The sequence below is a fragment of the Rhopalosiphum padi genome, chromosome 2, assembly GCF_020882245.1.
Source record: "Rhopalosiphum padi isolate XX-2018 chromosome 2, ASM2088224v1, whole genome shotgun sequence".
Classification (NCBI taxonomy): Eukaryota; Metazoa; Arthropoda; class Insecta; order Hemiptera; family Aphididae; genus Rhopalosiphum; species Rhopalosiphum padi.
The window spans coordinates 59,134,563-59,151,296 of NC_083598.1; the positions used below are offsets into that span (position 1 = coordinate 59,134,563).

At 28.3% G+C, this 16,734-nt stretch overlaps 2 protein-coding genes across 2 annotated transcripts in view; both read right to left on the reverse strand.

Annotated features, from left to right (window-relative positions):
- Positions 1-1,718: 1,718 nt before the first annotated feature.
- Positions 1,719-8,256, reverse strand: LOC132919017 (uncharacterized). The gene is made up of 9 exons (XM_060980370.1): positions 6,107-8,256; positions 5,388-5,432; positions 5,159-5,173; positions 4,387-4,434; positions 3,136-3,153; positions 2,273-2,305; positions 1,969-1,977; positions 1,851-1,909; positions 1,719-1,790 (listed from the first exon to the last, which is right to left on the reverse strand). Exons 1-9 carry the CDS (start codon positions 6,189-6,191, stop codon positions 1,719-1,721), a joined length of 384 nt encoding a protein of 127 aa, XP_060836353.1. The 5' UTR covers positions 6,192-8,256.
- A 143-nt stretch (positions 8,257-8,399) lies between these two features.
- LOC132921050 (shootin-1) overlaps positions 8,400-16,734 on the reverse strand; it is a 28,180-nt gene continuing 19,845 nt past the window's right edge. The window contains exons 2-12 of the mRNA XM_060983870.1: positions 12,888-13,615; positions 12,114-12,227; positions 11,928-12,022; positions 11,671-11,839; positions 11,458-11,603; positions 11,130-11,258; positions 10,910-11,071; positions 10,723-10,840; positions 9,747-10,007; positions 9,533-9,600; positions 8,400-9,423 (exon numbers count right to left, since the gene is read on the reverse strand). Of these exons, the coding sequence (XP_060839853.1) occupies positions 9,292-9,423; positions 9,533-9,600; positions 9,747-10,007; positions 10,723-10,840; positions 10,910-11,071; positions 11,130-11,258; positions 11,458-11,603; positions 11,671-11,839; positions 11,928-12,022; positions 12,114-12,227; positions 12,888-13,578 (2,085 nt within the window). The 5' untranslated portion in view covers positions 13,579-13,615 and the 3' untranslated portion in view covers positions 8,400-9,291. The remainder of the gene's footprint in view (positions 9,424-9,532; positions 9,601-9,746; positions 10,008-10,722; positions 10,841-10,909; positions 11,072-11,129; positions 11,259-11,457; positions 11,604-11,670; positions 11,840-11,927; positions 12,023-12,113; positions 12,228-12,887; positions 13,616-16,734) is intronic.

Sequence of the window (16,734 nt, forward strand, 5' to 3'; positions counted from 1 at the left end):
CCTATTAAATTAATATGCAAAAGAAAAAGGTTAAAGTTATTACTTATTACTTTATTAGCATAATTTACGATTAACTAATATTAATAATTGTTTAATATTATATACAGAACATTATATAATATATTATAATAATATACAATAAACTTACCACATCCTGCAACTACACATGTAATCAAACATTATAATAATAATAACGTATATTTTGTTATTGTGTTTTTTTTATTTGGTAATAGGAAAATGAAACACATAAGTATAAAACGTTAATTCGATTTTTTTATCTGGTAGCAAAATAAAAATCTCAAAATGTTCACTAATATTTCGTGACCGCTCAAAAAGAAAATAGGGTATATGTAGCAGAAATGACGACCAACTGTAAGTCAATTGTATTGATTATATTATTATGTTTGAGGTATATAAGAGTAGATTTAATCAAAAAATTGTATAATGTGCGTATATTATATTATAACAGTATAATAGATATATATTATTACATGACATAATTCTTTTTAATAACCGTGATTCATTGAGCTTTGTTGCAATGAGAAATATTTCTAAAAAAAAAAAAAATTAAGTCAAAAATAAGGTTCCATATGGTTAATATAATAAATATGACATTATAAATCAATCTTTATAAATGTATACTCAATTTTTTCTAATTATTGTATTCTGGTTAAATTGTTAACTCATATTAGGTTCAAGTTGTACATGCAAATTATTTACGTTGTTTTTCTTCATTTCGTTTAGGTTTCACTGTGACTATATATTTATTTCCTTTATTTTTAACAAGTATGTGTGTATTTCAATTACACAAAAAGTTTAAATTTGTTTTACATATTATCAGTATAATGTTTTTTACACGATCAACAAATTTAAATTATTCATTTTTGTTTGTTAAGACTGCTAAATCGGAAATGTGTGCGATTGCCTCATTAAGTGATTTAAGAATGGTAGACAGCACTATTCATCGTTTACGGTATACAGATTTTCTAATATTATTAGGTAATATCAGTAAATTTAGATATAAATCATGAAGTTATAACCTGTAAATTTAATCTTCAATACTTTAATAGTATTTGGTTCATAATTATGGATGTCTTTAATATCGATTAGTGTTGATTTTGAATGATAAGTTATACGCTCAACATTTTTTTTAACGCAGCGCCAACTTATATCTCCCGAAATCAAATTTTTACTGAAGTGGAATTTAAAGTTACGAAAAATTAAATATTGATTTTAGTAGTATTTCCTATTTTAAAATCCATTTTTATATACGTGCACTTAAGTATAATACTGCAAATAGTACTTAGTTAAGGATTTTTAGTTTGTGTTTTGTGTAAAGTACTAAGATTGTACAACGCATGCACAGAGAGAAGTAAGAGCCGTCATGTGGTGCATAATTAAGATAAAATTGACCGATATTCGATAATATTGATAAAAACTAAAAATAGTTTAAATTGGTACCTATAAATAATATGTATAATAATTAAACGAGTGCACAATCGTTATAATAGGTTAGGTTAGGTTTTCCATTGTATTACATCGTATTTTAAAATATAGTTTGGCAACGTTGTACGGTCGTAACGCATTTTTATTCAAAATATTTCGGGCGTAAATGGGTTATAAATTAGGTGTGTTGGGTGCATATGGTTTGCACCGAATCTTTGATAGGTCTTTCTTAATTACGACACCTACTATACAGTAGACCAGTGTTTCCCAACTTATTTTAATCGTGGACCTTTTGAAAGAGCTAGAACGTTTTGTGGGACCCCCATATAATTTTTGGAGCTATTCTATGTTAGAATAATAATTTAAATATTATTAATTAATTTATATTTTCCCAAATTTCTCACGGAACCCTTGGCACTGACTGACGGAACCTTAGGTTCCGCGGAACACCAGTTGGGTAACACTGCAGTAGACCAACTCAGTTCTTTAATATAATGATTCAGTTGTTAAAAATTGACTTACCTTTACGAACTGAAATACGTATGAACATATTACTAACATTTTAGTTAACCGATTAAATTGATAACTTATTAACTGTAAATTCAACTTCGCAATAAAAAAAAAAGGTTTTTTTAGATATATGACTAATGTGGTTTTTATATTTAAATTATTTGATATAAAAACATGTAAACCCTTAAAGTGATAATACAAAAAATATTTAAGTAGGTAAATTATAATTAAAAATAAAACGAAATATTATCTACGTGAAAAATGTAGTAAAAATAAGTTAGGTTTATTATCTAATAATAAAAATAAAGTAACTTACGTCGGTTATACCGCTCATCATCTTTAATTTTTTCTAAAAAGTTTAATGCATTGTTTTGTTTAAGTAATAATCAAATACAATACTATAATTAAATAGTGTCTAATCAATAGTCATTTGCAACTTTTATATTTCATAATTCATAATAAATATATAACATAATGATAGATTATTTTTGTAATCTTCGTTATTCAATACAAAAATACTAGGTATACATAATATTTCAATTATTCAAAATGTCATTATATCATATATTGATACAAATTAATAAAAATATACTATTTTTAAACTTTTTTAGATATAATTTAAATTTTAGGGTTTTCATAAAAAAACATCAGTTGATTAGGAACTCACAACAAACGCGCAAAGTGCGATCTCGTGAGTATAAGCCACGCTCTTGATGCACAAACATGTTTAGGCGGTGTTCAGTGTACAATAATACCTAATATCATTGATTTTAGAATATACTATTCTATTATCATTTATCGATATCGCCCTGGGTCGGGTATTAAACAGGCACGGGTCATCAGTGGTTATCTAAACGTTGCGTCGGTGACAATACCGTCAAATCGCGACAGTCATCACCCCATTAGTGACAATAAGTGTACTCTTGTATTAATTTTTTATTATTATTAAAATATTATTTTAAATTATTATTATGCAATAAATTACAATATCATACAGTCCACTGGGTCTTTTTTTGTATTCATTTACGACTAAAACCAAAACAGGCGGTAAATTGTTCTTGTTTATCCTCCGTAAAGAATTTCACTTCAAACATTTTAAAACAGCTAACACAAAGTACACAGTATGCTGTTCTACAATTAATAATTAAGTCGTGTTTATTAAAGATTATTGGAACTTACCTATGGTTTTTTGATAATCTGTATAAAATATTTATATTAAATTTGAGTACCTATCTAAATATATTATGATGGTTCATCAATAAATTTTAAACACTAAAATTCAATGAGTTTTGGATGTGTGTGCAATATAATCCAAATCTATAAAATGTTATGTTAGAAATTTTTACTAAAAAGTTTAATCTATTGGAACTATTCTTTAAAAATATATAGGTAAGCAACTATCTAAAAACACTGCTAAGCTCACCCCAATGATCAAAAATTCAGAAAAATCGTACAAAATACAATGTATATTAAGGTTGGTTGCCGATTGGACATTGTTGGAAAGACATTATAATTTGCTAACACTTGGTTTTTTTATCATACATTTTATCATACAATTTTTTTAATTCACTGCTTAAGTTACAAGGTACCTAATATATTTGACCTAAACGTTAATCGAAAAAACATGTCAAAAGGAATAATTATTAATATTTTTTGAATATTATTCATGTACTTAAATGTTTTTCAAAGTTAATAGTAAAATTAAAAATTCAAGACAATTTTTACAGTTCAATAAAATAATTCTGCAGGGACAATAGTGCTACTTTAAGCAAAAACATCATTTATATTCTAAAATAATAAAATTCACAACAATACTAAATTTTATTTAAACAGATATCAATATTTCCCATTATTATGATAGCTATACCAACAAACAAGTAACAACTGTAAATTTCGTATGTTTGTGTTGCAGGAATTTAACTTATCCGCTCGCTACAAATAGTTTTACAGTTGTACCCGACACGCATAATATATGCTATCACCGACGATATATCAAAATTATTTTAGTTACCTAGAGTTAGACCTCTAAACGTCATAAAAAAAAGGTTAGGTAGTAAGCTTGTAGTATATTTACATTTTGCTGGTAAGCCAAATGTATCGATGTGTTGAATATAATTTATAATAATTTTACGTCATTATGTACCTATTATCATTATTGGTATGACGTGTGCTGCATTGTACAGGTGCATAAAGGTCATTTTATTTTGATTTTGGTTATCTGATTGTGTGATGTGTCATTCTGACGGGTCTTGTAATAATTTGAGTCGATAAGTTGTAAATACCTACTAAATTGTATCTTTTATGATTATAAAATTAATATTTTTTTCATAGTTGTATTGTCATTTGTAATATTAACATCTCATAACGTATATTTAATATTTATACAGGTATATCTACCACGTCTGAAATTATATAAGAAATTTAACTTACTATTGAATGCCATTTGGAACTGATTTTCATCCAACACGTACAAAGCCGCTATTAAATAATCGATAAATTAAATACATAGACATTTTATTAGTCGTATATTATGATAAGATTTTCATTGTTAATATAATTCGTAAAAGACTTTAAAAAGGGCCAGTTGTACCGTCTCTGATTATACTCCGATTACGCTTAATCACTGATAACAGATATTTTAACCGGGCTAATTCGGCCGATTAAACTGTGATTAACTTTAATCGGAGACGGTGCAACTGGCCCTTAAGTTATTAACAAAGAAAATCCTGCACATTGGATCACGAAATATTAAGAAAATGTTCAAAAAACATTAGTAATTTTTGATAATATTAAAATTTTTTGTTAAGTCGGTTATAATACATATATATTGTATTAAAAACTATAACATGAATAATTGGTGTCTTATCATTTATTGTGTTTATTAATATTTGATCAAATTGCAGTACCTATACCTACTCTATAGGCATAGGTTGAAGCAAAAATTATTTTACGGGTTTTCTATAATAACCGAATCACAAATATTAATAATAGATAATGGTATAACAAATAATTGTACCTAGATAATTTTAAAACTACAAAATAATTATACAAGAATGTATGCAAAGCTGAAACCTTGACCGTTTTTAGTTTTTCATTCAAAATAGCTCTACTTAATATTATTCGACGAGTGTAAAAATGTTATACATAATATTCTTAGAAAGTAATATCGATACATTTTAGCAAAAAAATTTAAAAAATCTACCTGTTTTAGCCACAGCTAAAAAACAATAAGAAGTGTTTTAATATTATTTTATATTCTAGGTATTTTATTTTACATTTTACATGCGATACGTTATTGTTTTCATTAATACATTAAGACGATTCAATGACAATAATACATTATCAACTCGAATATTAGTATTTATTTAGATTTTGCATGATTATAAATATTACCAATTGTTCTACATACGTTATAATATTATAATACCTACCATTTTTATAATCTTCATATGTGATGTGACTAATATTTGGCAATTCTGTAAAATACAAATTGAAACAATTATTGAACGTGTGTTTTTTCATACACATTTTAGGAAAGCCCAATAATTAAAAATATAAGATTTGGGTAGCATAATTGTCGTTTCAGTTTTTTTAGTATTTCAAGTCAATGGTTGTCGCCTTGTCGGTTGAAGATATTTGAAAACCATTGTGTCCATATAAATACTAAATAAGTCAATATCTAACTTTAATTGTATGCGATTTAATATTTAAAGAGGTAAATTATATAAATTACATTTAAAATCAATTATTTAACCGTCAAAGATGCATTGGAAAATTATCAGTGATTGATAGATCACTCAATAACATTTAAAACAATATATATAATATATATATTGTATAATAATTATTAATTATTACTTATTACATTTTATGTCATATTTACATAAAATATATAAGTAAAAACTATTATTAAATACAATGTTATATATAAAAATAACCTGACGGCTGATATAATAGAAATATATGTATCATGTGTGTAATATAAATTATAATAAGTAAATACCTATATATTAGTTTTAATCTATAATAACTAATAAGTAGGCGCAATATAAACAATATACATAATACATATATATTGTATGTATTCAACGCAATTACAATTTAATTAAAAACGAATTAAATCAGTATATGATATAGATATTATACAAACCAACTATGGTAATAATAAGGTACGAATGGTTGATAAATGACATCAATGTGACGACAAATACTAGTAATTTAGTCGTGAACACCATTTTTTGATTTCAATCAATACAGATTACAGATAGTAAAAAATGACCGTCGATATTGTGATCTAACTGAAAAATGAATATCGTATTCGTAGAAACTGAACACTTCAGACGAATTTTCGTGTGTACGCAGCTCGAAAGACACATTTTATCAAGCAGTATTTATAAAATCAGGTTCAAAACATATTTTTTTATTTTAAACAATTGTGTAAATAATAAGCGTTAGCATAATAACATAGATACTTAAAGTAATAATCAACGATTTTTTTAAACCATGGTAGTATTAATATTAAGATTGTAATACACTGCAACAGTAGTGTATACACAGGAGAATCTAAGGTGGTTTTGTCCTACCTCCCTCCTTTTGATCATACTAAAATATTATAAACTATTCAACACAATAAACTTGAAACTTAAACATCATATTATTTTTAAATTTATACACTGAACTAATATATAATCATAGGCGCAATTTGAGTTTTAAATTTGGGGGGCTATTATAATTTGCATGTATGTACTGTGTGTATGCTTCCTGAGATATATAAAGGTGGAAGGGGATATATACAAACCGTTTTGGCGGACTTTGATTGATTGGGGGGGGGAGGCTTAACCTCCCAAGCCCCCTCAAATTGCGCTTATGTATATAATCAAATATGCATAATCTTTAGGTATAGGATGATAAATTAAATATTACTTTTCGCAGTTATAAATTTATAATCATATAAAGATATTTGTACATGTCTACATTTGTAATACACGCATGCGTGTCTGCAGATAGATACATAATTTATGAAATAATAAAAAAAAATATAATTTAATTTTCATAATATAGGTACGTAGTACATACTACTAATGAGTTACTATACATAATTTTAATTTACCCCCTCTCTCTTTTATCTTTGAAAAAATAAGGAGTACACCACTTTACCACAGTATTATGGCATTATGGAAGTATAACAATCCTTAAAATTACATCCATTAAATGTAATATTATTTTAAACTATATTTTATTAAATTTACTTTAACCCTTTAGTGGTCATAGGTAAAAAAAAAAAAAAATAATATTTTAAATCGTCTAAAAAAAACTAAATAGAGAAAAAAAATAAAAAAATATGAAATAAATTGTATACTATTTTCTGAGTTTAGTGATTTATTGACATTTGCTTTGGCACGCTCTACTGATGAATTATTGAAACAAAACCTTCAAGATTTTAATTTTTTTGTGGGAAATTATTTCCCATTGCCCACTAAAGGGTTAGAAATAATGAATTATAACATATCTAAATTTCAATTCTGAAAAAAAAAGTTTTCACACCCGCATATTTTTCATAGGAATAAGAAATTAAACACTTAGTCAATACATGTCAGTATTGCAGCACTATTATCTATATCAGTCTCTATCACATATGCTCTTTCGGTGAGTTATTTGTATAAATATACCCCGCTTCCTCCAATACAAAATCTTAATGATGCATATGTTCAAATATAGTTATATATATAAATGTTTAAGTAAATACAAAACAACATAAGTTATATCTGTTACTAAGGTAGGTATCAGAAAATAAATGAATTTATACTAAGAGAAAATGTATAATATATTATTATATTTTTAAGAATTTAAGAATGCATTAAACTTGATGTTTTTGAAGTGGCCAATGTTTTATTAATTAAGCTACTATGTCAGATATAGTATCCTGAAAAGTACACTATAATTATGGTTTATTACGTTGAGATTAACTATAGAATTTCTATTGCAGGGATGGCGAACCTTTTTTGGGTCAAGTGCCAAATTTTTCCATCCAGAGTTTTGAAAATTGTTCAAGTGCCCAAAGGAAGTTATATTTTTTAAGGCTGAAAAAAAAGTTACAGACTTATTATATTATTTTATTAAGGAGGGGACACATTTGTTTGTACTTAATTATAATTTTTTTTAAATCTATATAATTTGTTTCTTTAGATTTTTTATAACCAACATTTTATAAATAGCACAGTTCTAATCATTTCAATTTTTTTGTGTACAATTGAAATTTGATCAACCTTTATTGTGCATTCGTGCATAGGTTTGCCATTACTGTTCTATTGCAATACATAAATGTAGTTTATCTAACATTACATTAAATTGTGCATTTAACAGTTTATTATAATATAAATATAAAGTACTTACTAATTTTACTAAAATATTGAACTATGTATAAAATTTTAAAAAATATAATGTACTTTGATAATTTATTTATTTTTCATTTTTAAAGTTAGTGTTGTAACGATTGCCGTCTATCTTGGACGTTACAGTGTTCTATCAAAATATTTAATACAATATTCTATTATTATTACTAATTTACATAAATATATGATTTAATAAATAATTAAAATAGCACTGTTAAAAAATAATTACTTAAATTAGAATCTTATAACACAAAACAAGTAATTGGCTATTCAACTATTACTATAAAATAATAACGTACAAATAAGTACTTAAAATGTAACAAATTTTTTGTTAATAAATCATAATATTCAGTTTGTTGGAAAAAAATTACTTATAATTATACATGGGGAAAAAATGATAAATAAAAATGGATTTTATGGTAAAATATTTTAGAATAAAAATTTAAAAAACAATAACTTTACCTATATATCTATAATTTTCACACTCACCGTTAGACTCAATTGATCATGGTTCTTAATAAATAGTAATAATATTATATTCTTAAAAACGAATTTCCTTAAATTATGCACAGTATTTAATATTTACTAAGAAATTCAGTAGAAATGTAAAAATCACAGATGTCCTGTCGTTTCCGACCATTAAATTATATTATTTTTACGCTAAAGTCGCTTCTAATAACTATATGTATACATATGTAGTAGCTACAGAATTATATATTATATAAATATATAAATATTATATCATATATTATATATATTTACAATAAAATGACAATTTTTTTCTTTTAATGAGTAGTGAAAATGTCTGTCAAGTACACTCGAGCACACAAACACACACACATTCGAGGAACAAAAAGAATTATATATATATATTTATAGTTATAATAATTGTTTTAAGCGAGACACGCAGACAGTTAGGACTGTAAATATATTTTTATTAATATTATAGCGCCACATCGGCCGGCGCTGTTTTGAAACTGGCTCTTCGTTTGGGATTTCGGCGCAATGTGCCTAGAACATTCATCATCTCGTTGACAACTGGTTGCGGTTCTTGTTTTTTGACCGGAGTCTGTTTCTAAAACGAGAAAAAGGAATATAATATTATTAATCAATCGTGAACAAATTATCAAAATCCGAAATACGACTATTGCGCAACGTAATTTTATCACGGATAGAGTTTTTACCTCCTTGTCCGTGGCTTTTAGACTGAAACGACCTCCTTTTATCTGGTTGATTATCGCATCAATGGCACCTGTGGTAAAACCATGTTATAAATCGTAATCGATCATTATTTAATATTTTAGATTATTATTTATAAAAACTATCGTCTTTTCGTTATGTGCCATTTTTATGACACCCGCATGACTGCGGTATTGCTAGTCTGCACATGTTACTTACCGTTCTGGACTTGAGGGCCCTTGGGAGTAGCCAGTGGCAGTCCCAAGTAATTCCCTAAATCTTCAATGGCATTAGAGTTATGGTTCAACGAGCTAACTGTTTTCAGCTTGATACCGCTGGTCGTCCCCGGCAATGCCATCGGTGGCGGTGGTGGTGGTGGTGCCGGTGGAGCTGGCGGTGGTGGTGGTGGTGGTGGAGGTGCGCATTGGGGCGTTGCGGTTACAGTTTTGGTTTCTCGAAGTTGTTTCTCAAGTTCTTCAACTAAAACACAGGTAATGTATATTTTTGGTTGCATTGTAGCAATTTAAAAAATTCGATTGCAATATTTTGAGGATACTGCAATATCATCCTTGGTTTGCTTTTGCTAATTTTAGCTTGTGAGATACGGCAAAACAAGTTCACACAAAGGTCAGTCGTAACTCGTAAGTGTTAATGATAGGTATATAATAAAAGTGAAACGTTGATCTGAATAAAATGTTTTTCTTTTCAATTTTACTTATAGTAAATCATTGTCACTATAATAATATTATTAGGAAAAAAACTTCGAGATTTGCCTCAAAAATATTTTTTTCATTTATTTTTATTAATGTTGTTACCACTGCTTTAAAATCATATTTTTATTGTTAATGAAATTTTTTAATTTTTGGTACGTTTTACATGTGATATAGTGGGAGACAAACAAAATATATATAGACAAATTCTAAAAATAATTGTATTGCAAATTTATTGATATGCTATAAACATTAGAACAATTATAGCTAGATCTGAGAATTATTATTAAATTGTTTAGAATATGAGATATATTTTACTAATAATTATTTAGAACTAATAAATAATAATTTTGATACCACTATTTTTATATTATAAAATTAGAATAAAAGATTTTACTTTGGGATAAATTATTAATTGTTTTATCTTTTATGTATTATTAATTTTCTATTAATTGTTAAATAATATACATATATAATTTATATACCCTGAGATTCAGCAATATCAGCTCTCTGCTGAGAACATAATAATTCCGCTTCGATTAACTTTAACTTTTCTTCAAACAATTCAATTTGTTCAGATTCGCTTTGAGATTCCAACTTTTCCTGCAAAAAAAACATTTATTTTATAAAAAATGCAATTAATACAATGAAATATATTACTCCAGTACTTACGTGTAAGTCTTTTAACTGTTCAGTATGCTCTTGCCTCTCTTGGCTTAGTGTTCTTTGCAATTGTTCTACCTCAAACAAAAGTTTCATAATTTTTTCGTCCGATGCAGCATCCATCATCAACAATTGACTTTGCCGTGCAAGTACATCTCTTTCGGATTTTACCTGTAAGCCAATCGATTAAACCAAGTCCACGATTTATTATTTTGAAATTAACTATTACTTTGTTTGCATCACTTCGTATCTTTACGCCTTCTTCTTTTTCTCTCTTATATTGTTGGTGTAATACAGTTGTCTCTTCAACTACTTTACGGCTAACTGATTCCAAATTGTTGTGTTTCATTTTTAATTCCTTAAAAAGTATATAAAAAAAAAAAAAAAAAATGTTTTAGTGATTATCAATTTTGAAAACCTACAACAATTATTCAAATCGAAATAGTTTAAAAGCAATTTAAGTTTATGTGTAAATTTGGAACATTAATATAAGCAGAAGAACATTGAACGGTTTTATGATTTAATATAATAGTATAGTATACGAGTGTAATAATTACTTTCAGTTCTTGTTCAGCACGTTTTCGCGCCCTGCGTTCTTCCTCCAGTTCAGAAGTTAAGTCTACTGTCTGCTCCTGGGCTTCAAATTCTTGAAGTTTAATTTTATTTAATTCTGCTTGTAGTCTCGACACTTCTTGAGTAAGCTCTGCAAATAAATAACACGCAATTAATATGTGTTGTTATTAACGTTGTTAATAAACAAAGCGGTTTACCTTTGACAGTTTTCCGCAGTTCTTCCATTTCGGTGTCGTTGTTGTCCGTATCGTTGTCATTACCATCCGTGTCGTCTGCTAAGTCATCCAGCGTGGACGGCGCCACTGACATGACTTTTTGCATTAACGCCGAGCTCCTTCTTTTTAGCTCACGGTTTTGTTTATACCACTATATTTAGACAGGAGTGTTTCAATTAAAATCTAATTGGAGTAGTTATGAGACGGTTAATTTATTAACGTTTAATTGTATTATTTACCTGCGAAGCTCGTTCCATCGCCTTTTGCAGCGTAGTTGTCTCGAGTTCATATTGCTGTTTTAATTGATCATATTCTTTGTACATTGCTTCTGAAACTATATATATACGCACAAAATAATATGATTAAATTACATTTTTCTGACAAGAACCGAACACTTTTATTAAACTATATTATTGTATACGCACGATTCCTCAGCTGAGAAAGTTGCAAAGTCTTTTCTGATAAATCTTTATTCGACAGTTCGAGATTGGTGCGCAGCTTCGCCACTTGGCGTTCCATGTCCGACTTTTCTCTCAACACTAAACAGTAAATAACCGTCAATATCAATTCAATATTGATTTATTTCAATTAGTTTATATTTTGAACAATCAAAATAGCGTAACATATTATTATATAACCTTTATACGACCACATAATAATATTATGTTACCGGCGTTTTTTAAGGAGTTTAATATAGGCAATTTAACATTATCTGAAAATGTATTTAATAACCAATTCTAAATTTATCAGGGGTGGGACCATATCATTACAATTATTGATTGTTCCGTAATTATTACGATATTATAAATAAAATTAATTAAAACATTTAAGTATAATACTTCTTCTATTGTGTTTCGAATAGCTGAAACACTTGTACAAATCTTGGATATCGTTTTTTAATGCATATCATATTGATATTCTGATATACATATTAGGTAAATACAAATTTTGTTCTATTCAAATTTTTAAACTATATTTTTGTTTTGAAGATTATAGTTACTTTTTAAAATAATATTAATAGTACGCGATGCATTCCAATATGTCGTTATTTTTTTTCGTATTATGTGTACCTATTTTATCTTTATAATTGCTCTAAAACAATTATAGCTAATTTAAGTAATCGTAATTATGTGCCGAAAATTGGTGAGACGTCCTCTTAAGACAAATTTTATAAAAGGGGGGATAGATAGAATACTTACGTTTTTGAGACTGAATCAACAGACTCTTTCGCTTTGTTTCCGTTTCATCGTATTTGCTCTTCCATTTGTCCTCGGTGGTTGGTACAGAATTGATGTTGCTATTTAGAACCGTCGAAGATTTGACAGAAATCCTGGGCGGAGTATTGTCCGGTAACGGCGGCGGAAGCATCGGTTTGGCACCGATTGCCTTGGGCGGATGCACGGGAGTGGCCGGAGACTGCATTGGCGATTTTACCTCACCAAACGACAATTTTGATTTACAGGTTTCCTGAGGGGACTTGACCGTGAATTTTGACGCAACATCCGCCACCGGTGACGATCTACAGGCGACGAACCGATTATGCACCGGTACTTGTACCGCGGCTATCGGCTTATTTCCATTGCCAGTCGAACCATTATTGTTCCTCGTCATCTCATTCGCTAGATAACTCTGCAGAAAACTGTTGTTTTTGGTTGCTACCGGCTTGTTGCTACAGTCTTCTGGTGCATCCGGCTCTTCGCGAATCGTCTTGAACCGTCCACCACCACCGTTTTGCATCTGATAATTCGAAACTTGATGGTGATGGTGTTTGTTGTTGTTGTTGTTCAGCGTCGACGGCGAATCGGGCTTTGCGTAACTTAGTCCGGGTGGATTGTATGCAACCGATCCGTTGTTCTGACTGAACTTGTTCCGAAGATTTTGCACGCTCATTATGGACGGATTGAGCTTTTATTGTGGTCTAAAAGGCCTAAAAAAAATAAAACAATTGAATTATAGGTTTAGATTAAATAGCATTTGGAAAGTATATTTTTTAAATTGATACAAAATTGTTTGGTAAATGATGCTGCAATTATCAAAAGCAATCATTTGGGAACATTTGACCAGTTATTATAATATAATTCATACATATAATAGTTATATAGATGGTTATTTTCAAAATGTACGAATTGCTGAAAAATTTTAACCTTTTAAAATACCGCCCGAGTTTAATTTTATATCTTCAATGTAAAAGCTAACTTTATGAGCAACATAATAATCATTTTACTTATTAATTAATTAATTAATTTTCATTTTACTATAAAGTATATTAATATACTGCTTGTACATCCACTAATTTTGTCCACACTGCAATTATCCTACATAATAGTATAACATTGTACGTGTATACGAATACTTACATAATACATAATATAAGCTGTATAAAACTTGCAAGGACAAAGCATTTTGTTTCTTTTGATGAAAATTCTCTGTAGCAAGTGACACAACTTGCAAAAAGAAAATCGAGTAAATTACAAAAATACACATTTTAACCCAAGTAAAGATGAATATATATTATATATGTATTTATATAATATTGCGATTTATGTTTAAATTTTAAACGTATAATTGTATTATACAAGTAGTATATTATATCATAATACACTACGCTCGTTCTACTAAGGTTTGAAGTTTTATAATCAACACTAGAGTGTCATTGCTATATTATAATACTGTAATGTAAATAAAATAATGCACGCATAAGTACGTGGTCGTACAATTTTAAAAATAAATAATGGTGTGCAATATGTTGAGTAGATTTAGTTGAATAACATTTTGAGCAGTATCTACATAATTTAATAAACATCAAAAGTGCCTATTCGCAAACATTATTAGTTATACAGGTATCACTATAGATTGTTTATGACACGTGACTATTAATTTACTGACTATTAATTATCGTTACAGAACATTGCGTAACTTTACAGAGAATTATTATCATATGAATTATAGTTACGCAGATACATTTCGAAATTATTTTGAGTTTTGTTTTAAAATATGTATACTGTATCGAAAACACTCCACCCACCTATGAATGATACAACAATTTATTATGTTTTGTGTCGGATATTATTATTAATTGGACGATGGAATGTATAGGTACCGTAACGCCATAATGGTTAAAATATTTGAATATTTTCAACGTGCGTATTATCAAAGTCGCGATTAATATTTAGGGAAGAAATGCATCAAAACACCTTGCAATGTGGAATTAACATAAAGGTGAAAGGTCTATTGTACGGCAAAATTGAATACCTTTTTTTATTCATCGGAGATAATACGCATAAATAATATTAATATAATAGTAGTTTTCAGCTGTAGACGATTTTCGTAAAAAGTAAACACACTCACACACAATAGAAAATCAAGATGAATTTATAGTGGGCCGTTGTAGATCACTGTATAATATTATTAAGTAGAGATTGTAGGTATTGCACGCGCACGCCATTGTGTGGTTTTTTTTTTTGAAAACCGATTATTGTTAGGTATTATACGGATTGTGTGTAATTTTTTTCTTCGGTATAATATATTACACGGTAATATTTCTCTCCGGCTCGCGGCTGTCCGACAAAAGTACGTGACAGGGTGATGGTGGTTGGTGTACCTACTGTATATAATATAATATACGTAACTACGAAACGTATTTATTTATTTGTTTTTTTTCACGTACTCTTCGTTTAACAGTGTCCAGTGGTCTTGTCATCCCACTCGTCGTTGTAACAATATAATACAACGATAACATTAATATAATAATACAACCTTCGTGATTACCCCGGTGGACCAACAGGTTTTCCGCAGATTTTTATCGGAAATGGGCGCGTGAAAGCCAATCGTCACGGACGTTTCTGTTAGTGTTGCACTTATTATTATCGGACATCGGTACGAATATAATATTATTAATTCCATCTCCCATTACGATCAATATGCATTTGTACTTGTATTTTTTTTCTATCTACGTGAAGAATCCGCCGCCTGTTAAGTACCATATGGTGTAAATGTCTGTTTTTTTAAACCAAGGTATAAGGCCATGAATTATCCGTGTAAAGAGAATCGAATGTCTGGGAATAATGTTTACAATAAGTGACTGAACAGATTTTTATAAAAAATATTGAGAAGTGATAGGAAAAATTAAAAATATAATAATAAAAATAATTTGGCCATTGTTACTAGCAATAAGTAATAACATAATATAAAGATAAATTACGCAACACTACATCAACGCAATGGGTTCAATGCGAGGCGTACACAAAACTACAGTAATTAAACATATTCAAAATAGAAGAAACGATAATAATATATTATACTAGAACGATTTTAATACATCAATTAATGAAAAATAATATGCTGTGATGTAAAAATAAGAAATATCGAGATTTTAATTTATAATAAGCGCGTTTGATTGAATACGTTCTTACGAGATGCTATAAACGCTGGAATAACAAAAGATAGTTACAAAATACAGCAACGAATAAAATATTGATATTATTTACATTACATTATTTTATAAATGCATAATTATTTACAATTTAGTAACAGGCTGGTTAGTTACGAAAATCTAAATCAAGTAATAAATCCATTGCAGCATTAGCTTTTGCAGCCAAATTACCGCAGGCTACTAATATATTATTTGCATTACACAACTTTTAGAAATAGCGGAAATAATAAAACGAGAATTGTATTTTGAATACTAAATGGGAATTTCAAAAACTCGATTCTGTAACGGAGTTTGGGACAATATTGATGTCACATCGTTTATCAATATCTAATATATTTAAACACCAAGACCACCTCGATGTATTAACACCTTACAGAAAGAGCAGCGAGATAACTATTTACTTCTAAACTTAAAAGAGAATATTGCTATTAAAGTATATATATACGATACATGGTCGTAGTCCACGCTGTCTTATTCGTCGTCGTCGTCGTTGTTGTTGTTGTTAGATACTGTGATGGAACAGTAAGGGGGGGAAACGTGCATTCGTATAAATTATTATACTATTATGTATGCTGTATATATACATACAATTATATTATAGTCATGTCAACATC

Excerpts from the sequence above, each read along its gene's own strand:
- LOC132919017 (XM_060980370.1), bottom strand. The coding sequence starts at position 6,191 with ATGGTGTTCACGACTAAATTACTAGTATTTGTCGTCACATTGATGTCA. Across the intron at positions 5,433-6,106 it reads CCTTATTATTACCATAGTTG|AATTGCCAAATATTAGTCAC; the intron begins GTTTGTATAATA and ends TGTATTTTACAG. Across the intron at positions 1,791-1,850 it reads CAGTCAGTGCCAAGGGTTCC|AATAGCTCCAAAAATTATAT; the intron begins GTGAGAAATTTG and ends ATTCTAACATAG.